Here is a 23,062-nt window from a genome sequence, read left to right on the forward strand (position 1 = left end):
ACAGCCGATTGAATTAAGGATAAGTGTATTTTGCAAGTTAGGAGAGCATGGCAACCTATGTCAGATCTACCCTACAACCGTAAATTTTACCCGCACAAAGTCCCAGCCACACAAGCTCAGATCTAAGCACTGGCCCGGTCCATCCCATGAGCTAAGAATCAGGGTCAGGACATGCCCACCATACAAAAACGGTCCACCGCTAGTACAAATACCTAATTAGATGTAGTGGGAATACTGATATATTCAACCTCTGGGCACCTTAACAATGGACATGAATATGAAGCCGTATGATAAACGGCGCACATACAAACACAGCCCAATCCAGGCTGCTAGCTAGGGGGGCCCCACCCCTAATGCATTCCACCCAAATGTTGGGAAAAGCCATTGTTGGGCAGGCCACATTGTTCAATAGTCTCTCAGCCATCTTTAGCACCCTCCTTTGCACTAGGGCCGCGCAACTGATAAGCATCCCACCCTGCCTTTTCAGCCGGAGCAGGCACACGATTAGGCGGGTCCCACATGCACATACAAGGAAAGTTCACATGCAAGGAATTGCATTAATACCAAAATGTGCAGCGCCCCTCAACCAGTATAACAGCAAAGGATGCAGAAACTTGCAACCAATATTTGGGGATGTAATAACTCACATACCTGATGAGAGATACAGGTTTAAAACTAGAATTCAAGTGTCAAATAACAGCTAAAACAACGCTACGGCCCCAACAACTAGTGTGCTGAACATGCAACGTTTCATATTACTACAAAAACTCAGATATCAGTATCAGATTTCAGTAGGGAGAATGCTAGCGAGACCCATCTTCAAAGCTCTAAACAAGGTGCCAAACATCGCGCATGTGCAGAATCAAGGATATCGGTGGAATGTTCCCCCCCAATGGATGTCCTATACCGAAAATGACGCCGGTCCAGTCATCTGGTGGATCAACACAAGTATGCTGAATAACAACCGCCTGATTATCATCCATTTCTTTCATACATGTGTGGTCCTCTGATAAATGGACAGCATGGACTGAGGCTCAGCATGAGAAATGATTTTAACTGGATTCAAATGTCTGGTAAATAACAGAGCTCCAAGTTTCTGGGACACAATCTTATGTTTCAATAGCGGTACGAAGGATGATAGCCGGGTGGTAGGCCTGCATGAAAGAGAGGATCGCGGGAGGGTGGAGGTTCCCGGTACAGGCTATAGGGATCAGGGTATTCAGGCTCAGGTCGTGGCCTCAGCTCCGGGTACAGAGGCCGGCGGTCATGAAGCTCTGGTAGTGGGTCCCTCCTGTAATAATCTGCATCCAATGGCCGTTCATAGGCATATGATGGAGGGGGGAAGGGAGGAGGAAGCATCGATGCATACGATGGTTGATGCACTGAAGGTGGCGGATGCGGTGCTGGTGCATATGACAGTGGAGGCAAGGAAGGTGGTGGGAGCGCTGCTGGTGCATATGGAGGGTGCCGAGATGATGCATATGATGCATACTCATCTCTTTCGTACACATCAGGGCGCCTGAGGTATCTGCGGTCCCCACCCAACAAGGGGCGCCTTGTTTTGCCACCAATCCGACTCCTCTTTCTGTCCCGATCTGCAAGGATGGGGGACTCAGGCTTTGCAACTCTGCCACTTCGCTTCGACTTTGAGGGGGTCTTGATCGTAGCCCGGAACAGCTTACACAATGCCTTCACCTATCAACCAGCATATGACCAAGACATGCAATGTTATGCAATTGGAGAGGAAAGGGATTCTCAGCAAATGTATGATTTGCTGGGTCTCATTATATAAACATGGGGCCCAGGGGCCCATCACTTGACCAAGACAATTGAGTTGATAGAAACCAACATAGTTGCTGGGGTCATCATCCAGTTCTTATGGACCCACCACAAATGGGGTATGTCCCAAAGATCTCCCAGACTGGAGGATCCTAACCCTTCCAATATTTTGGCCTAATACTGCTGAATGAGGATCTTTCAAAAAACAAAACTGTTGAATGACTGTTGTGGTATTTATTTTTCCAAACCGTCTATTTGTAGGGCCCACTGATCGCTGGTTAGGATCTTCCAGGCTCGGATATTTTGAAGCACCCCCTGATCCTGAGCTTGAAAACCCCAGCAATTCCTCTGTGGACAAAAGAAGAAGAAGAAGAAGAAGAATAGCATAGGGTTAAAAAGAAGTGACCTGCTCAGGAGTCAGTTTACAATTGAACTTGTTCTTCCCATAGTAGTTGTCTTTGATTGCAGCTTTGAACTTCTCCTCGGGCAAAGGCAAGCAATCCTCCAATATGCTGAATCGAACCTGCCAACATATTTTCCCATTAGAAAACTTTGCTAAATCTGCTATCTACAAAGATAGAATAAAACAGTTGGTATTAATAAGAATGTATGTACTTTTTTTCCTTCATTTTTTTCCTGACAATAGCGAAATTTAAAGGTGACAGAGAGGGCACTGGCAATCAGTACCCACACTGTCAGTCTATCACCCTCTGTACAAGGGCATCAGACCTGTTCTTCCAACAGGACACTTTGGATAGGCCAAAGTCACAGACCATCCCACTTGAGCAAATCCTAACCATTTGACCAGAGCACTGCAAACGGACAGTTAAAATGTGGCCAGCACTCACATCCACTGATTGAAGGGCTAGGCCTGTCGGATTGGATGAACACCCATTATTGAAAAGGTTCAGATTCAACATGAGTAGCTAGTTACATGTTTCTGTGAACTGCATGTGGAGGGACGTGAAAGATATCTCAGAGAGTGACAAAAGGGAAAGGGGAGAAATAGTGCTATGAGAAGAAAGATATTGGATCAAAAGATATTGTAAAAGAAACAAAAATTGATGTGCTAATAGAAGAGATTACCCAAAAAGTTCTGTCCAGATAGCCACGTCCGGACAGTAGCAATATCCATGGTTTCTAAAGCAACCTTGGGCACCAATTCCAACAAAATTGAAGATAGGGTATAGGGTATACAAAAAATTGACCAATACCTTGTATAAGCAAATCTGGAAAAGAAGTTGTTTTAAAAGGTAAATGAAGGAATATCTATTTTTGGTCATACATCTGATCTAGCACATGTGCCACAAGTGAGATCATACAACTTTAAAGCATCCAGCATGTCACGACCAATCTTCAAGCACCCCACGTGCGCAATGCACCCTCAAGGACCCCACGTGCAGAACGTACAATTGTGCATCTTCAAGGAACCCACAAATGCCACTATCAATTTACACACACCCCACATGTCCACATGCCCAATGTGCAAACCATCCATCACCTCTTCCACAGTGTTTGACCAGTAACATTCAGGTCCCTATCCATGCACGCCTATCTAGACAGGCCTTAGCTGGAAAAATGTGTCCAGAATAGCCTGCTCAGAGATAACTTTGCTGATTACCAAATGGGCCCAAAGCTAGATAGGATAGGAATGACATTGGGAGTATGGACAAAGAAATTGGCATTGATCCTTGTTACCAAACAAAGGTGCTTCAGGTGGAATTCTAATGATTTAAAACTCCGAGGTCTGCGTATGTTGCATAGATGCTTATTTCCAATATATAGGCAATGTGTATGGAAAATGCCTAATTGGTGGACCATTTGTTTATTCACTGCTCCTTTACGCATGGGGTTTGGGCCAGCCTAATTAGGTCGCGAGTTTGCTTATGGCATGGCATGGGATGAACTTCAGGAAGCAAGGGCTGAGTGGAGATTGGCGTTGATGGCGGTTATTTGGACCGTGTGGGGGGAAAAGGAATGGGAAATGTTTTAACAATATAAGCAATTCCATTTCTCATGTTATTCTAAGGACAAATTCTTATGTGGCTGAATGGGCCTCTTTGTTTGTTATTTCAAAGGATTGTAATCTTCCTTTTGCTTGATTGGGTAGTTTGTTTTGGGTGCCCATCTAGGTACTTTTCTAATAAAATTATCATTACCTTTCAGAAAAATAAATGGTGCATGTATGCTCAGAGAAGTTTGGAAAAAGTAGAAACACTAAGCTAGAGAAGGTAACACAACAATAGGCAGCCTTTGCAACAACATTGAGGTCTCAGGTTTGAGCTTGTGTTCTTGATACCCTCTAATCAATTGGCAGGTCATTCAGAAATCAAATCAAAAAGGTTGGTAATAGACAGAATTGGAAAAGGAATTGGACCCCTTGAGTGAATGGTGGTAGAAGTTTGGTGAAGAGCTGAGTGCACTAATGGAGAAAGTTATTAAAAGAAAATGCAATTAGGAAAGGGAGGGAACTTTTAAAAAATGAAATAGACGATGGATTAAGAACTTCATTTGATCAGGGAGGTGTTTGAAGGCTGGTCAACTACAACATGAGGCCCCCTAGATTGAATTCTAGGGTTTACAGCCATGTTTGCTGGTCTGTGGTCACTTTTGCTGAAGTAACAGACTATTCATAGGTAAGGTATGGCCCATGCATTTGATTGTCAAAGACTCAAAATTATTTTCTATATAATATCTTCATGGGCCACGGTGCATCAAAATTTGGAGCGATTTCTTCTCAGATGGTGAAAGCCTGCTGGAGAGAGGTCATTCATTGTGGAGGGCACAAAACCAGGGCTTCTAGTTGCTTCGAGAGCTCCTCCCATAGGGTATGTACAGGAAAAATTCAATGGATGTTCATGGGGAAACCACAGGTCGTCCAATGTCGGAGGCATCATTTGTCATTGCAATGTCAGTACTATTGTGGAATTCTCGGGTTGTTGGTATCAAGGACTCCAATTTTCTGAAGCAGCACCCACCCAAATCTGTAAGATTGCCATGGAGGTGGTAGCATGTCCTATTGTTTTTTAGGTGACTCAAGCAACGGTATCTCCTGGACTAGGGCCAAATCATACCCATGGAGAGTGGCAGATCTCAATGAGGAAGCAAGAGACCCATGTAATGGTTGGATCATCTCCTTTTGTCAAATTTCTAGCAAGACTCCGCGGCGGACTCTCTAGCTGAGTCAGATGCGCACAGGGATTGGATAGTTGTTACTCTGTTTAGTTGTCTGTAGCAGCATGCAGCTGCTCCCCTTTTTCTTTGTTATGATGTCACTGTTGTCTTAGTTTCACTACCTGCTTGCTATTGTAGATCCTTTCTTCAATAATATTTTCTGATTATTCGTTAGGGAAAAAAAGTAGAAACGAGCATTCCAACTAGCAGCAAACTCCCAATTTGATGTCGGTGCCATCCAACCCAACCCCAAAAAGGAAACATAGAACACCAAATAGGGGCAGTCAAACCACAACTAATAAGCAATGAGTAACCAATCCTCAACAACCATAAAAAATGGTGCACCAGTTCTCTAACTCCTTTGGGTCAGGACTCATGAGACCTCCATAACAACAAAATCGAACATCTCTAAACCAGAAATGACTATCAATCAGGGAGAAGAATCAATGTCCTTATCCCATGGTTCACGATATCAGTATCCTATCAGCCAACACGGCCGTATCGGCATGGTACAATACACGATACAGTTCTGTATCAGCACAATACGATACGGATACAGGTCCATATCAGAGCATGTTTTTTTTTTTTTTTAAAGGTCCTGTATACTTGGACAGTGTATCAGTCACAGCCAATACATGTATAAATGTCATACAGCAGTTATGCTTTTCAATTATTTTTTTCTCCTCTTCCTTTTCCTTTTTATTTTTCTTGCTTAGGGATTCTTCTGTGCCAAATTTTGACCACATCTATGCTTGTTTCAAAGATCACAAGAGGGATTTGGGCTCAAATCGAACGATCAAACCAGTGGCCAATTTGGGGAAATTTTAAAAAGGTTTCAAAAGGCTGCTTTTTGCCTATATTGTTTGTTTGATATTGTTGAAATCATGTTGAATCAACATGATAACCCAAAGTCGATGAAATCATTCTTGACTTGTGTTCGATTTGGAGATATTTGCACAAATTTTATTTGGCTGGTTTTTTTTTTTTTTTTCCCAGTAATTTTCGTACTTTTGTCAAATCTACATGTGCTTAGCTTAAATAAGTTTTTTACCACCTTTGTTCTTTTATAGTTTAGGGCCATTTTGGCAGCATTTTCTGGAAATTTTATTTTATTTTCCAAAATTAGTTTAGGGAATGATAGATCTAGGTTAATCTATGTTTTTGAGCATATATCTATCATTTCGCTGCTAGCTTTTAATTACAAATGTAATTTTGGGCCATTTTTTTGTACATTTCCTAAAAGTTTTTTTTTTTGCTAACTTATTTAGGAGAATGATAGATCTAGGTAGATCTATGTTTTTGTAAACATAGATCTACCATCTATGTGCTGGATCTCAATTATGTGAGTATTTTAAGGTCACTTTCAGCCAATTTTGGGCAATTTCTGAAAATTTCTTATTTTTTTCCAAAATTAGATTAGGGGAATGACAGGTAGGTAAATCTATGTTTCTTGAACATGGATATACCATCTATGTGCTGTGTTTCAATTATAAGTGTGTTTTCAGGCAATTTCCAGCCTTTTACAGGCAATTTTATAAACAAATTTATTTAGGGGAATGATAGAATAGGTGAATCTATGTTTTCTAAATATAGATATATTGTCTATCTACTGAATCTAATTACGTGTGTATTTTCAGGCCATTTTTTGCCATTCTTGGGCCATTTTTTCAAAATTTTAATTTGTTTAATTATTATGATTTTTATATTTGGTGTTATACATTATACATCATGTATGTATAATCAAATTAGTAATATTAATATATCATATAAACTTATGTCATATGCACTAAAAATTTATAGCCAAAAGACTCAACATTACAGCTTACAACAGGTAACCCAATAGACAATGTATGCAAGAGCCTCAGCACAACCAACTTGTTGCGGATACTACCCCAGTCCCCTCTCGAACTTTTGGGCTCCAAGGATATTGTAGATCAAGCTCTTATGGCCAAGGCAGATAATGAAGACCATTGGAAGAGCCGAGAACAGGAGGGATGTGAAGGGGAAGAGGAAGGCGGCAGCAAGTGGACAATTGAGCATCATAAAGAGGCCAGCAGTAGCAAGGCCAGTGGGACCCACCATGTATGTTTGAGAGAAATCCACCCCATCCATCCATTGTTTCAGATCATTTAGGGCTGGGCCCAAAACTGACATAGATCCAAATCTCAAGTGGACCAAACACAGGAAACAGTGGAACTGCCCACGTTGTGGGGCCTGCTGTGGGCCCCACTGTGATGTTTATATGCCATCTGAACCGTCCATGGGTTCACCCCTGTCGGGTGAACAGAAAATACAAATATCAGTTTGATTCAAACTTCTGTGGCCCACCATGCTGATGTCCACTGGACAGCAGGGCCACTCTGATATGCATGTTTGATCCACTGGATAGCAGGACCCATCTGATGCATGTGCGTGATAAATGTTGTCCACTGGACAGCCAGGATCCACCTAATATGTGTGTACACTCCACGTTGTCCAAGGGACAACAGGAAACCCCTGAAGTATGTGTTTTAATCTAAGCCACCCGCTGGTCAGCGGGCCCCAGTAAACTGCAAAACTGAGAATTGAACTGACCACTGAATCATGTGGTGTGTGACGTATTGATGTCCATTGAAACACATGATCGTGTGATGCATTGTGGGCCATCAAACTCAACGAAATTGAAATGTCAATCTGGCCACAAAATCAGGCAATCATGTGATGAATGTTTGACCATTAAATTGTACAAAACAGGTGTAAATCTGGCCACCGAGTTAAGTGATCCTGTGATGTGTCATTGGCCATTGAACTGTGTGGAAACTACGGTGCAGATCTGGCCATTCAATCAGGTGATCGTGTGATGTATGTGCAGTCCCTAGAACATGTGGAAATTGGCATATTTGTGGTCCATTGATCACACAATCAAGCGATGCATGTATGGCCACTTGATTAAGTGTGATTCTAATGTATGATTGACCATTGATTGTGTATATGAGTGGACACAAATCATGTGATCATATGATGTGTAATGGACCATTAAATTGTGTTGGAACTGAGATGCAAATCTATCCGCTAAATCATGTGATCGAGTGGTATATGTACAAGTCAACAGCTATATCATATGAATTGTGATATATGTTAAACCATGTAACTTGGTGGTTTTGCGGCCAACAAACTATGTGATAAATATGATAAAGTGTGGCCACCTAACTATGTGATAATGTGGCCTAACTACAGGAAAATGTGATGAAATGTGGCCACCTAACTACGTGATAAATATTTTTTTGAAAGGTGAAAATTTTAGTAAACACAAGAAAGGAAGCCAGGAACAGAGAACAACGGAAAAAACAGAGAAAGGAAGAAAAAACCTGCAAAAACTAGGAAAAAAAAAAAACTACAACTAAAGTGTGATAAAGTATGATAAAGTATGCCCCCCTAACTATGTGACAATGTGTGGCCAGGGGTTCTCACATACATCACATTTCATAAATTCAAGTGCCACAAAATCACCAAGTTATATGGTCTAACATATGTCACAATTCACGTGATCTAGTGGTTGTACACATACCACATGATCACATGATTTAGCAGCCAGATTTGCATCTCAATTCCGACACAATTTAGCGGTACGTTACACATCACATGATCGCATGATTTGTGTCCAACCATATACACAATCAAGTGTCAAATCATAAATCACAATCACACTTAATCAAGTGGCCATACATGCATCGCTTGATCGCATGATCAATGGGCCACAAATTGGCCCACTACCACATGTTCTAGGGGCTGCACATACATCACAATATCACCTAATTGAATGGGCAGATCTACACCTTAGTTTCCATATGGTTCAGTGACCAATGATACATCTCATAATCACTTAACTCAGTGGCCAGATTTACAACTGTTTCGTACAGTTTAATGGTCAGCCACTCATAACATGATCACCTGATTTAGTGGCTAGATTTGCATTTCAATTTCATGGAGTTTGATGGCCAGCCACTCATCACGTGATCACGTGTTTCAATTGCCAGCAATACATCACACAACACATGATTCAATGGTCAAATTCAAATCTCAATCTTTCAGTTTACCGGGGCCCATTGACCAGCAGACGGATGACTTGGATTAAACCACATACTTCATATCAGGTGATCGAATGTCCAGTGGACAACGTGTATCACAAATATGCATTAGATAAGTCCCGTTCTCCAGCGGACAATGTGTATCACACACATGCATTAGATAAGTCCCGTTGTCCAGTGGATCAGATGCGCACATCAGAGTGGCCTCGTTATCCAATGGATAGCGTCAACCTCAGCACAGTGCCCCCCTTGCAATGAGCCAAAAAAGTTTGAATCAAAATGATAACAGTTCAAATGGCATATAAACATCATAGTGGGGCCCACAGCATGCCCCACAATGTGGGCAGTAGGGTGGTTCCAATAATGGGCGCATGTCCACTGTCTGTTTCCTATGTGTGGTCCACTTGAGATTTGGATATGCGTCAGTTTTAGGCCCAGCCCTAAATGATCTGAAACAATGGATGGATGGGGTGGATTTCTCTCAAACATACATGATGGGCCCCACTGTCCCACACAGTGCCACCCCCTACCTAATATAGAAAAAAAACATATGAACAATGTTGATAAAATATATGCATCACGCTAGACCCCAAGTGAGTTTCAGTGGGGGACATCATAGGGATCAAAGGTGGGGTTCATTTGAGCTTCAAGTCTGCTCCAATCCAGGGGTACACGATCCCACATGATCTGGAAAAATGGAGGGTTGGGTGGATGTCAAACTGTCCAAAAAGGACATGGCGCCCCCTGAACAATTTCAACGGTGGATAATTCCCGTTGTTTTCAATGGTGGGGCCCACTCAAGTTCGGGATCATGCTAATATTTGTTTTTCTCTATCATCCAAGCAAATAAACATCACAGTGGGCCACAGATCAGCCAGTGGGGACACTAATGCATGGGCATTTTCACACCAGGCTCGAGCGGGGTGGTCGATGGGATGCAAGGGTACACTCGGGGTAGGCAGCCCATGTGAGGCGGTACCCATGTGATGTGGGGCCCACGAGGGGGGGTCGGCCGAGGTCCTAACCCATGGGATGTGAGGCCTGGGCTATAAGATAAATAGATTAATTCGTCATGCTCTACCAGATCGAGCTTTTAGAGTGGGTGGTTAATTGTCCTGCATCAATTTGGCATTAGAGCGAAAGGTCTCGTGTTCGAGACTCCTCATCGGAGGTGATTAATGCAAGGGCATTTTCACATAGGACTCGAGTGGGATGGCATGTAGGATGCAGGGACACTCAGGGTGGGCGGCCTGTGTGAGGTGGGTGGCTCGCGTAAGGCAGTACTTGTGTGATGTGGGGCCCACGAGGGGGGTTCAGCCGAGGTCCTAACCCATGGGATGTGGGGCCTGGGCTATGAGATAAAGGGATTAATTCGCCATGCTCTATCAGTTTAAGCTTTTAAAGCAAGTGATTAATTGTCTTGCATCACACACGTTGTAGACAACACCAGCGGTGGGTCCTGCCTTCGACATTTCAATGGGAAAAAACGGGAGAGAGGTGTGTGAGGGAGTGTACTTAGAAGGGGTTGTTGGGTTCGGATTCAGTTTTGCGAAGTACAAGCATGGATCCATGTCTTGTCCTTTCTCTTCTCCTCTCCTCCTTCCTTTTCTCTTTTCTTTTCTCATTTCCTTTCTCTCTTTTCTTCTTTCTTTCTTTATGTCCTTCTCTTTTTCATTTTCTTTTACCAAAACTCTCTAGCAACTAACCTTTAGATGTAGGAAACTAAGGTGTGATTCAAGTTAGCTAAATTAACTAGAATTAGTTTAAGTGGAATGCATGCATTGGTTGAAAATAAGATGTGTGGTAAGGTGGCTAGCTAGAGCATGAGGTGTCATGCATGCATGTTGCATGTGAGATGAGATAGACGAAGAGAGAGTGAGTGGATGAGGTAGTGGAAAGTGAGGTGGGGTGAATGGGATGTGAGGTAAGCGAAAGTAAGTGGAGGGGAAAAGGAATGGGGCCCATGGGTTTGGTCCAAGCCTACTTAAAGGAGGGTGGGGTTGAGGCCCAAAGGTCTCCCCTTCTGGTGCTTCTCATGTACATGGTATATATGTGCTCCTTCACACGGGTTTGCACGTGCATAGGAGCATTCAGGTACAAAGGTTCAGTAACACGCGTACGCTTGAGGGGGGGGATCACTCACACACCTACGAGGGTGCGGACACATGTACGCAAAGGTACAGACACACGAACACAGCTTGGGGGATTTTTTGGAAATCAGGGTATTTCATTCCACCCCCCCTTACAAAAATTTCGTCCTCGAAATTTCAAAACTATAGATATAGTCAAACAGGCGAACAAGGGTACAATCAAACAAACAAGTGAGGGTATGTTTCTCTGATCTCCACCTGACATTCCCAGGATGCCTCGTCCTCACTATAATGATGCCCCCATTGAACTTTCACTAATGGTATCACCTTGGTCCTGAGGACCCACTCCTTTCGGTCTAGAATATGAACCGGTTGATCAATATATGATGCATCCTCATGAAACTCGATTGACTGCTAGTCTATAATATGCTCATATTACCTCGGCATCAATACATGAAATACAGTATGAGTGTTGGATAACTGAGGAGATAGGGCAAGTCTATAAACCATGGTGTCAATCCTCTCCAAAATCTCAAAGGGTCCAACATACCTCAGGGCTAGCTTCTCCTTGCGAAATCGCACAACACCTTTCGTTGATGTGACCCTCAAGAAAATATGGTCGCCCACTGAGAACTCTAGGTCTCGTACGATGATCTGCATAGCTCTTCTGCCTGCTTTAAGTTGTGCACATCCTTTGCCTAATGATGTCTATTAAGACTGTAAATGGTCAGGGTTGGAGCGGGTTTAGCCAAAACCAAACCCACCCATTTACTAAATGGGTCTAGGTCCAAATTTTAGACCCATACCCTTTTACTAAATGGGCAGATCTGGGTCTGGTAGAGGGAGATCCACCCAAACCCATTTATAAATGGGTCAGGTCTAACAAGTCTGGTTAAGGGATATCCACACCATGAACCTCTGGTTGGGTCTAACGGGTCTAGGTCACCTTCATTTTATATCAAAAGTAATCCATCCATTTACCAACTCAATTTAGGACAAGAGACAAAAAATGAGGCTGATCGAAAACTCAAGTGGGCCACACGAGGAAAAAGTGTGGAAAGAAATGCCTATTGTTGAAACCTTCCTGATATAAAACTTCTGTGGCCATACGAATGTTTCAACGGTGGTCGTTCAATATCTACTGTTTTCCTCTCGCGTGGCCCACTTGAGTTTTTTATCCGCCTCATTTTTTGTCTCATGTCCTAAACTAAGCTGGCAAAATGGATGGATGGGGCAGATTTCTCACAAACATCACGGTGGGCCCCACTTAGCATCCTAACACAGGAACTTCTTGCAAAAGCCTTTCACATGCAATCCGCGTACATCCTAATTCACTAATCCCACCATCTTCGACACTTCGATTCAGATTCCGTGGTGTCCCATATTCTCAACCGGACATGGGGTGGATTTCTCATTTTCCCATGTTACTTGTCAACGTATGCAAGCATTTTTACTCAGTTTAAAACTAGGTCTGGACTGATCCAAGTCAAGACGGGTCCCTTGCAACATAGACCAGACCTGCCCATTTACTAAATTGGGTCAAGCCCGGTCAGTTCGGGCCTAATATAAAGGAAACAAGATCCATACCCATTTTGCAACTAGGTCTGTTCTTGTACCCAGACCCGCACCATTTAACAAACGGGTCGAGTCTAAATGGGTCGGGCCTGGGTACCCCATTGGGTCCGTTGACCCATCGACAACCCTAATGTCTATCTTCTTCATTGTCTCTGCACATCCTCAAGTCCAAGCAAGCTACTCTCTCCAATCTTTGTCCAACAGTTCTGGGACCTACAAGTTCTTTTGTACAGCACCTCATAATGGGTCATATCAATGCTCGCCTGGTAACTGTTGTTATAAGCGAACTCAACCAAGGGCAGGGGGTTGTCCCAACTTCCCTTGAAATCCAACATACAGGCTCGGAGCATATCTTCAAGATTCTGATTGACCCTCTTAGTCAGCCTGTGGATAGTAGGCAATGCTGAAATTCAAGGTAATTCCCATAGCCTTCTGAAAGCTTCTCCAAAATTGCTTTGTGAATCTCAAATTTCGTTCAGATATAATCAATATCGGCACTCCATGCAACCTCACGATCTCTGCAACAAACAAGGAGACCTTGGGCCTCACCCCACCCACCATAAGATGGGCTTGGGCCTAGCCAAACCCATGGGCCATGCCCTTCCACTTTCTCTCTCTTAACCTCCACCTCACCCTTACATCATCTTCCACTACCTCCTCCACTCACTCTCTCTTATTCTACCTCACCTCCTAGGCAACATGCATACGTCACCTCACTCCCTAGTAGCCATTTTACCACACACAGATCCCTTTCAACAAAGGTGGGCTTGGGCCTAGCCAAACCCATGGGTGATGCCCTTCTACTTTCTCTCTATTAACCTTCACCTCACCCTTACATCATCTTCCACTACCTCCTTCACTCACTATCTCTTATTCCACCTCACCTCATATACAACATGCATGCATGTCACCTCACTCCTTATCTAGTCATCTTACCACACACATCTCTTTCAACAAATGCATGTACTCTACTTAAACTAATCCTAGTTAGTTTAGTTAACCTCAATTCTATCTTAGTTCTCTACACCTACGGTTAGTTGCTAGAGAGTTCTAGCAAAAAATTGAAAAAGAGAAAGGAAAAAAGAAAGAAAGAAGAAAAATAAAGAATAAAATAAAGAAAAAGAGAGAAGAAAGAGAGAAAAGAAGAGAGGAGAGGAGAAGGAAGAAGAAATGACCAGATCTGGACACCGGGCCCATGCGTGCACCCCTTCACCAACGAAACCCAAACCCAAAGCCCCTTGTGAATACACTGCCTCACACACATCTCCATCTCTCCCACTTTCCCCCTGGAATGTGGAAGGCAAAACCCACCACAGCATGGGCCGCGTTGTCCACACGGCGTGTCCCCAGGTTGTGGGGTCCATCGTTTGATTTGTGGCCTACTATGACGTTTATTTGCTTCCAAACCTATTAATGGGGTCACTCAAACCTAGATGAAGGGGACAAACAAATATCGACATGATCCAAAACTTAAGTGGGCCCCACCATTGAAAATGGTGAGATTATGCACTGTTAAAATAGTGCAATGGGCCCCACCTTTCTGGACAATTTGACGTCCAACTAGCCCTCTGTTTTTTCGGATCGTGCAAGGTCGTATACCCCTAGATTGGAGCAGACTTAAAACTCAAATGGACCCCACCTCTGATCCCTATAATGTCCACCATTGAAACTCGCATGGGGTCCAACATGATGCATATGTTTTATCAACACTGTTCATTCATTTTTTCAGATTAGGCAAGGGGTGGGCCCCACCACATGGGATAGTGGGACCCACCATGTATGTTTGAGTTAACAATCCACCCCATCCATCCATTGTCGACTAGTCTAATGCACCATTGGATACATGTTCAAAACACATAAAAAAAAAAAAGGCAAGATTCTTGAGTATCTGATTTCGAGAAAAAAAATGCTATAGTTCTAGTCCAAAAAAGGTCGATATTGATTTGCAACACCGTATCATCGATGTTTTTGGCCAGGCTGTTACACCCACCATCACTGATATTTAGAACCATGCCTTGTATCGTCATTAGTTACCACAAGCGACATTCCTCCAATGTTTCTTATTAGAGCCCTTCTCATTTATTTTGTTACAATGTACCACCGTGTTCTAAATTTCTAATCCTTGTGTAAAACATCAGTCATAAACACTTATAGTGGCAGATATGCACTTCAACTCTTAAGTATTTCCGGCCCTTCACAGCCTTGGGGTAGAGGGCGAGGCCGATATTCAGAACCATGCCTTATATCCTCATCAGTCACCACAAGCAACATTCCTCCAATGTTTCTTAATAGAGCCCTCCTCTTTTTTTTAAAGGTAATGATTGAATTAAAAAGGAGAACAAGAACAAAAGAGGAGAGATAGGCTGCTGAGAATGCAGACCCATCTAATCTCCTAAAAAACGAAGGTCAAAGTCCTTCAAAAAAGAAACATTAACAGTCTATTCAATAATAAGACCCTTAGCCTTGGAGGAAACCAATTCCGCTGCATTTGAGATATTCCTAAAACATTAGCTATTTCTTTCTTCCCAAATGGACCACCAGATAGCTAGAATCGTCATTCTCCATAAGCGCTTTCTTTTCTTACCTAGATTGACCCCATGCCAAGCAAGAAGGAGAGAATCTACAGAGACAGCAAAACACCAGCAGATATTGACTATTTGCGTTCCTCTTTTTTTTTTTTTTTTTCAGATTATTCACCATAAGAATCTTTTTCTTTGCTACCAGCCAGCCAAAGCAAACTTTTTTTTAGGGGGGGGGGGGGGGGGGGTGGAATATTTCCAAATGAAAGGGGTTGGAATACTGTTTGTAGCTACCGTATTGCTGTGAAGATGAGGATAGAAAGATCTGACTGTAAATCTGCTGAATTTATCCAGTCTCCAAATGAGTTTGTCATGGACATGCTGATTAGGCATTGCCTGATAAATGCAGAGAATAAGGTCTGCATACTCGTCGATTTCCCAGTCCTGAAGATTTCTTCAGCACTCAACAGACCATTCGACCTTGCCGGATGATAGAGACAAGCATTCAGCGATTGAAGCTGACTTGTTTGGAACCAGACGAAAGATATTAGGAAAGCGAATGTACCACAGTGTTCTAAATTTCTAATCCTTGGGTAAAACATCAGTCATCAACCATTTTAGTGACAGATATGCACTTCAACTCCTAGGCATTTCCAGCCCTTCACACCCTTAGGGTAGAGGGCAAGGTCAAAATACAAATAAACATCCACCCACCAACAAACAGAAAAAAAAAAAAAAAAGAGGCCTATTCTAACCTTGCCACTTGTCCTCCTTGACAGAATATCTGAACCTAAATAGGAAATTCACATTAGGATAAGCAGAAAATATGCACCTGCAGTCTCAAATTTCAGTTCTTGGATCTTGCAGGAAGTTGGGGTCCCTGTGTGCCTTGGTGATAGATTTGTAGACTGTGGAGTCTCACACCATAAGAACAAAATAGAGGAGCCTCACCACTATATCCTAGCATAGCACACTTCTAGAGAAGCATTCCAATCTCAGGAACTAAAAAAAAGAACTCTTTTATTCACTCATAATCACCCCATACAAATGGCTTTCTTTATAGAGCCTATACAACAGTATAGAGGAATCCAAAACAAATTAGGACTCTTGCAAAGTTCGAAACAAGAAGGGAACAAATTAATTCCTAAGTGCTGCCTAATTAACTACCCAATTAAATGAACGAAATAGGAAAGAACTCATCTATTCAACCATATGGCCATATGAGCCAACAAGAAGGGAACAAATTAATTCCCAGGTGCTGCTGAAAGGAGCAAATTTATTCCTTCTAAATCATCCTTGAAGGATCATCCTCTCAATGAGGGCAAATATTACGTCATGCAGCATTGAGAATAAGCTTTCAAAAAATGCACAGTTCATCCAGCCCATAAGATTTAGTTCAGAACCGCAGATGTTTCTAATCTGAGGCAACGAGGTAGCTGATGCTCTTTATAAAATTAAAAAAAAAGTTTTAAGTTGGGTTCTGTGTATTAGGCAAACTCGGCCACTTTGTTACTAGTATAAATTTTTTTTCACATTAACTTTGTCAGCATCAATAATGATGTTGATGATCATAAGTGGAAAATGGACATTCCTTCAGCCTCTAATTTCCAACATATCAACATTGAGCGTATCATGAATAACAGAAGAGAAACTACAATAAGCTTATTATCCCCTGGGAAGTATCAAGCCATCAGAAACCAAAATATGAAACAGAATGAGGATTTAAGGGAAGAACCCTAACCTGAGAGGGGAAAGCCGACTTGAAAGCCTTGGGTTCAATATTATAACCCCCTGGTCCTGCAGCTTTGTAGATCCCATATAACAGCTTCAAATCGATGTCAAACAAAAAGAGCCTCATACCTTCATAAGCCTTTGCAACTATATCCTTCTTACTTGCAGGAAGCCCAAGAACCTTGTAGCGGTAGCAATCCTGCTTAGTTTTTGAACTGCACATGAATATCAACCCCATACTCTCGGCCCTCTTAGAATCCTTCCCAGCTGCTGAGGATTCTGGCTTATCAGCATCCTTAGCAGCTGCATCACCAGAATCTCCCAGCCCTGTATTCTTCTTCCTCTTCTTCCGCTTCTTGTTGGCCTTCTCATTTGGAGTAGTAATTATTTTCGCATCATTTTGCACCTTGTCCTTCTTCGTCTGTTCATCATCACCCAATACCTTTTCCTTGCTGGCATCACCTGGGGTTTTATTCTTGTTTACCCTTCCCCTCTTTCTCTTCCTGTCAACCTTCTCGCTCGGGGTAGTCACTACTTTCACATCATTTTGTACCACTTTCTTATCTTCCTTCTTCTGCTCTTGAGCCTTTTCCTTACCAGCATTACCAGGCTTTGTACTTGCAACCTTCTTTATTCTCTTCCTCTTCTTGTTGGCCTTCTCATTCGAAATATTCTCTAATTTCTCCTCACCACCAGAAACCGTTTCCTTCCCAGCATCACTAGGTGTTTTGTTCTTCTGTATCCTCTTTTTCTTGTTTTCCCTCCCAACCGGAGTACTCCGTACTTTCAATTCATTTTGCACCTCTTCAATCTTCTCCTCCACTTTTTCCTCACCACCAGAAACAATAAGAGATGCTTCCTTAGCAATCTCCACCGCTTCAGATGCAGGTGGTTCAGCATTAGCACCATTCACCAGTTCAGATGCAGCTGGTTCAGCATTAGCACCATTCACCAGTTCAGATGACACTGGTTCAGCATCAGCATCATTCATCGGTTCGGATGCATCTGGTTCACCATCGGCATCATTTGCAGGTTCAGATGGAGCTGGTTCACCATTGGCATTGGTCTCTGCAGCCTCTGTTTCACAAGAGGCAGTGGTAGGAGAAGGTGTCCCCTCGCCTTCTGATGTTGCCATGCCTTTTCAAGCTAATCATAAACAAGGGCAAAAAAGAATAAATATCAGGAAATTCCTTATAACCAGGAAAAAAGTGAGGAAGAACCTTAGCTGCAAAAATAGTTCATCCTAATTAGCACAAACCAGCTTGATTGTTTACGATGAGAAGAAGAAAAAGAAAAGAAAATGAGTTAGCAGTTATCATTAGCATGCAAATTTGTAGCACACATAACCCCACAACAAAAAGGGGGACTCACCACTGCTGAACAAAACTCATTCTGTGGGCTCCATATTGGGTTGCCCAGGTGCAAAATAGTGCCCCATTCAAACAATTACAGCGGCCCAACTAGTAGCTGATTGAAAATGAATCATGAGCCATTCTAATTTCAACCATTCATTTGCAGGTCATGCTGGGGCCAACTACATCATGGAATGGGAGGAGATTTCCACATGATCCATTCAAGGTGGGGCCTGATGGACAACAGATTCCAATCACCAAAGTTGATGTACGGCAAAGATCCCATGAACTACAATTAGAGGTTACTCTGCAAGTATCTTCTCTCTTCTATCATATGAATAGTGAGAGTGAGATAGAGAGAGAGCAAAAAAAAATCTTGATAAAACTGGCCCACCATCAAAAAGGAAGAGATCTTGATAAAACTGGTCCACCCCAGAACAAGGGTTTGCAAAGGAAACGTAATGATGTAACAATATCTAATTTATTGAAACAGTATAAAATCTGATCAGACAAATGAAGTAAAATGGCGATAACAACAACACCGCTGCCAGCAACGGCAAGGATATTGTTATTACTAGGACCAATAAAAGAACTACTGGCAATATCAACAACACCACTGCCAGCAGCAACAAGGATATTGTTATTACTAGGACCAATAAAAGAACTACACTCAAACAGTACTAGAAATGCTCCACATTTCAACCTGTAGTTACATGACTGCTTCTGGAAGTATCCATCCTAATCCTACTCAAGCCGCATAATATACGGTATATACCATATGTTATTTTGTCCCAAAAGCAAGCCAGCGCCATCACCTAGAGGGCCAACACATGTCCACACCAACGGCCAATGTTTTAGCAACCGCCCTCTTTTAAACATAATTCGCCCACCTGATGACCAGACTGGACCAACTCTTGGGCCACATCATACACACTGTGGGGTCCGCCAAATGGACAATGCTGCTTTCATCCACCCCAGCAACTCTTCCACAATCAAGACAGTTCATCTGAGGGACCATCGAATTCCAATGCTGTCTGGCAGTCCATTTTCAAGCCACCAATCAAAATGCAGAACTAAGGGGTCGTTTGGATGCCTGTAAGTTCTGTAAGTGGGAAGTGACTTACAGGTGGTGTTTGTGGGAGGAAATTCATCTGTAAGTCACTTACAAGCAAAACTTCAAGAAGCTTCATGGGCTGCAGGTGAGAAGTCACTTCCCCGTAAGTGACTTACAGCTGAAAGTCGTTTACAACCTAAAAACTTACAGGCATCCAAACGACCCCCAAAAGACCATCTAATGGACAACTTGTCCAACCCAAGAAACGGACAGGATCACTAAATGGCGGGCCCCACTGTGCATTTTCCTAGTCAAGAAAGATCAATTCGGTCGAGCCGTTGGAAACAAAACCCTAATTCAATTCCTACAAGAAAAAGATTCGAATTTTGACCAAGATCCTTCGTCATTCTCCATCGCCTATTTCAGAAAACCCTAATTCATACGAATCCATGCAAGAAGGTGAGAGAAACGTACCTTGTCGAAGAAATTCCCTAGAAAAATGCAGTGATTGGAAGAGAAGCCCTAGAAAATGGAAGATGAAGAAGCTCTCATGCAGGCGGGAGCTGAGGCCGAGAGATATGAAATATCCAATGCTTGCCTCTTCGGGAACCCTAAAACGGAAGAAATGAAAAGATGGGGACGGGACTTTATAGTATACGCGAGCTTTGTACTTTGTACACGGGTTTTCATGTCTGACAAGTGGGACCAGTGATTGGAAATCCAGACCACACGTGAATATGAAAAGATTTTTAAATTTTTAAAAAAAGAAAAGACAATGATTATCTGATGGTCATTTCCATCAAAACCCTTGAAAAAAGGATTCTGTTTGGTACAAGAACGGTGGGGATCTGCCGAAATGAACCCCTTTGCAACTCAATTTTAGGATCGATTGTTCGTATCTAGGGGCGTTTGGATGCTAAGTTACTTAAGCTGCTTACGCCTTGAGTAGCTCATCTTGGTTTCTACTTAATGGCTTAAAATTATTTATAATTTATCTTAAACTAATTTATTCATCTCAAAGTAGTCATTTATCACTCTTGTAAGTACAAAAAGTAACTTATTTAGTGGTATCCAAGTGGGTCCTTAATTTCCAAATTGCCCAAAATCCATGCAGTTGAAACGATCACTTTAGCAGTATGCTTAACCGTCCAAATACAAATCAGGATTTGAATTATTGGTCAGTTTCATTCTTGTGAATTACATCATTAATGCATTGTAGAAGTGTATTATTATAAATTACTTTCTTGACAAATAAGTAATTTAACTTAAATGGTGAAATTTTAAAATACTTTTATATTAGTAAATTGACTAAAGAATGGATAAAATACATTCATTACAGTATAGTAAAAAACTGTAATAATTATAAATTCGTTTACATCTCATCTTGTATCTTAGATTTGTCAGTAAATGGGTGTATTTCAAATTCAAATGGTTGTTTTTCATATTTCCCATCTTTGGATTTGAAGGTAATGAAATATGAGTTAATTCAAATCTACATTTTTTGTGTTTAGAAATGTTGGGATTCTATAATAATTCAAAGTGAATGTCTCTTTTTGTCTTATTTTTAAGGATGGGAAAATTACACATGTAACAAAGGTGTCTCTTGGTTACTAATTTATTGTGCACAACTAATAATATCCAGAACAATCTAATTATCAGTCACAACACTAAAATTACTTAAATAGAATAATCTAAATCATCAAAATGTTGGACATGAAAATGAACAATAAAACAAAATGTTGGTAAGTCGTTTGTTTGTAACTGTTGCATCTGTGACGCACCCAAGGCTTAGAATTTTCTCTTTTTTAGCCAAAGTATATGTTTTCAAGTACTTATTACCATCATTCTATCAAATATCACATGCATATATTAATTTAAGATATAGAAGCTAATTTAGTTAATTAAATCTAAGTCTTATAAATGCATTGAAAAATTCCAATGCCCTCCAAATATAAGCTTCAAACAAAATACTTGAATTCAAATGCATTTCAACTAAACATAAATGAGAATTCAGAATCACCTTGATTCTAATGTAATTATAATTTGGATTCTTATGCATTCCAAATCCAAGCTCCTAAACGGGCCTTTATTTATGACTATTGCATTTGCATTTGGCCTTAATTATATGCAAAATTATGTGTTTAAACAAATATTATAAAATCGTAATAATATTGTTTGTGCGTTAAATTATTGATGTAATTTGCAATTCAAACAAATCCAAAGTATCAACTTGGATTAGAAATTACCACATCAATGTAGTGAAAGTACATTATTATGAATTTACCAACGTGGATTTAAACACATCAATTGTTAGTAAATGCGGGTATTTTGAAGAGACTTGTAAATGGATTTAATCAATGCATTTGTTAATTGCATTATTACATAAATCTTGAATATACTTGATGATTTAATATTAAAGTAATAAAAAAGTGTCATCATTATAATTCATAATCACTACACTTTTTCATTACAATACTTTAGTAAACTTCAATCTAAATAAGTTCTAACGTTTTATTTAGGAGCACAGACTTGATATGCACAGGTAGATAGTATGAAATTCATATGAATTAGACTCGCCAATCATGTTTGGCAGTTTATAATGAGTATTTGATGGGATCTATTTAATCATGTTCAACAGTTTGATTTTGTAATGCATTAATAAAGAAACTAAGAGAGAAGATTATAACTTGTGAATCGATGGTAACCATAGCATGTATGAAATGGAATCATTTGATTTTTATTGCAATTTGAAAAAATAAGCTCTTAGTAATATTTAATATGTATTGGATTTCAATTTACATCCAATGCATTTTTCAAAGCACATCATTTGCCACCAAATACATGTTCTCAAATGATGAATATTTATTTTGATGAAAATACAAGTAAATGACGGTAAAAGCATAATAATAAATAAGCTCGATTGTTTAAAAAATTGGCTGCCTCGCTCTTGTGGAGAGCTCTATCTCATATAGGTGAGAATTCTGTGGGCCCTGCAATGATGTATGTGTTATATCTTATATTGTCCAATGATTTACTCACATTATTTTGAGACACAAGCCTAGAAAAAAGGTAAATCCAAAGCGCAAGTGAACCACACCACAAAAAACAATGGGTTCAATGGTGGCATCATTATTCCTACTGCTTGGTTTCGTGTGGTCCATTTGACCTTTGGATCCCATTTTTTGGCTCATGTTCTAAAATGAAAGGGATAAATGGATTAACACACATTGTGGTGGGGTTCATAGAATTTTGCCACATATACGTTGCAAGGACATCACAGAAAACAAATTGCCCTCTGCAATGCCTTGCTTGTTAAATTTTGCTCTCCCTCTTGCTATATAAGTGCATTGTACGTGATTAACCCTAATTCCCACATTTACAACTCCTTATATAGAGCTACAACTAAATCATGAAATAAAATACGCACTTTTGTAAAATTGTGCGCGTCTTTCGATAAGACCATCGATAAGATCGACAACCATCGAAGGTTTGTCGATGGGATTGAAGCCACCTTTGATGGGATCAAGTAACACTCAAAAAATGTCCAGCGAGCAGCTAAATTTTTTTCTGAATTTCTCAATAGGATCGAGTGACTTCATCTTCATTAAGCCTTAACTAAGTCAAGAAAAGTTGCATAGAACTTGAACTTTTATGTAAGAAATACCTTCGTCAATATGTCGGTCAGGTTCACACTTGTACAAATCTTCTCTAAAGTCACACT

At 41.1% G+C, this 23,062-nt stretch overlaps 1 protein-coding gene across 1 annotated transcript; it reads right to left on the reverse strand.

The window, feature by feature from the left end:
* Positions 1–592: 592 nt before the first annotated feature.
* LOC131243749 (uncharacterized) lies at positions 593–19,968 on the reverse strand. The gene is made up of 4 exons (XM_058243299.1): positions 19,816–19,968; positions 16,946–18,081; positions 2,186–2,302; positions 593–1,695 (listed from the first exon to the last, which is right to left on the reverse strand). Exons 2-4 carry the CDS (start codon positions 18,068–18,070, stop codon positions 1,117–1,119), a joined length of 1,821 nt encoding a protein of 606 aa, XP_058099282.1. The 5' UTR covers positions 18,071–18,081; positions 19,816–19,968; the 3' UTR covers positions 593–1,116.
* Between the last annotated feature and the right edge of the window lie 3,094 nt (positions 19,969–23,062).

Source organism: Magnolia sinica, chromosome 4, assembly GCF_029962835.1.
Source record: "Magnolia sinica isolate HGM2019 chromosome 4, MsV1, whole genome shotgun sequence".
Classification (NCBI taxonomy): Eukaryota; Viridiplantae; Streptophyta; class Magnoliopsida; order Magnoliales; family Magnoliaceae; genus Magnolia; species Magnolia sinica.

What these genes read in the sequence shown, in the direction of transcription:
- LOC131243749 (XM_058243299.1), bottom strand. Translation starts at nt 18,070, where the DNA reads ATGGCAACATCAGAAGGCGAGGGGACACCTTCTCCTACCACTGCCTCT. An exon ending in AGTCGGCTTTCCCCTCTCAG is followed by an intron (nt 2,303 to 16,945) that starts GTTAGGGTTCTT and finishes ATATGTTGGCAG; the next exon opens with GTTCGATTCAGCATATTGGA. An exon ending in GTAAACTGACTCCTGAGCAG is followed by an intron (nt 1,696 to 2,185) that starts GTCACTTCTTTT and finishes GCTGGTTGATAG; the next exon opens with GTGAAGGCATTGTGTAAGCT.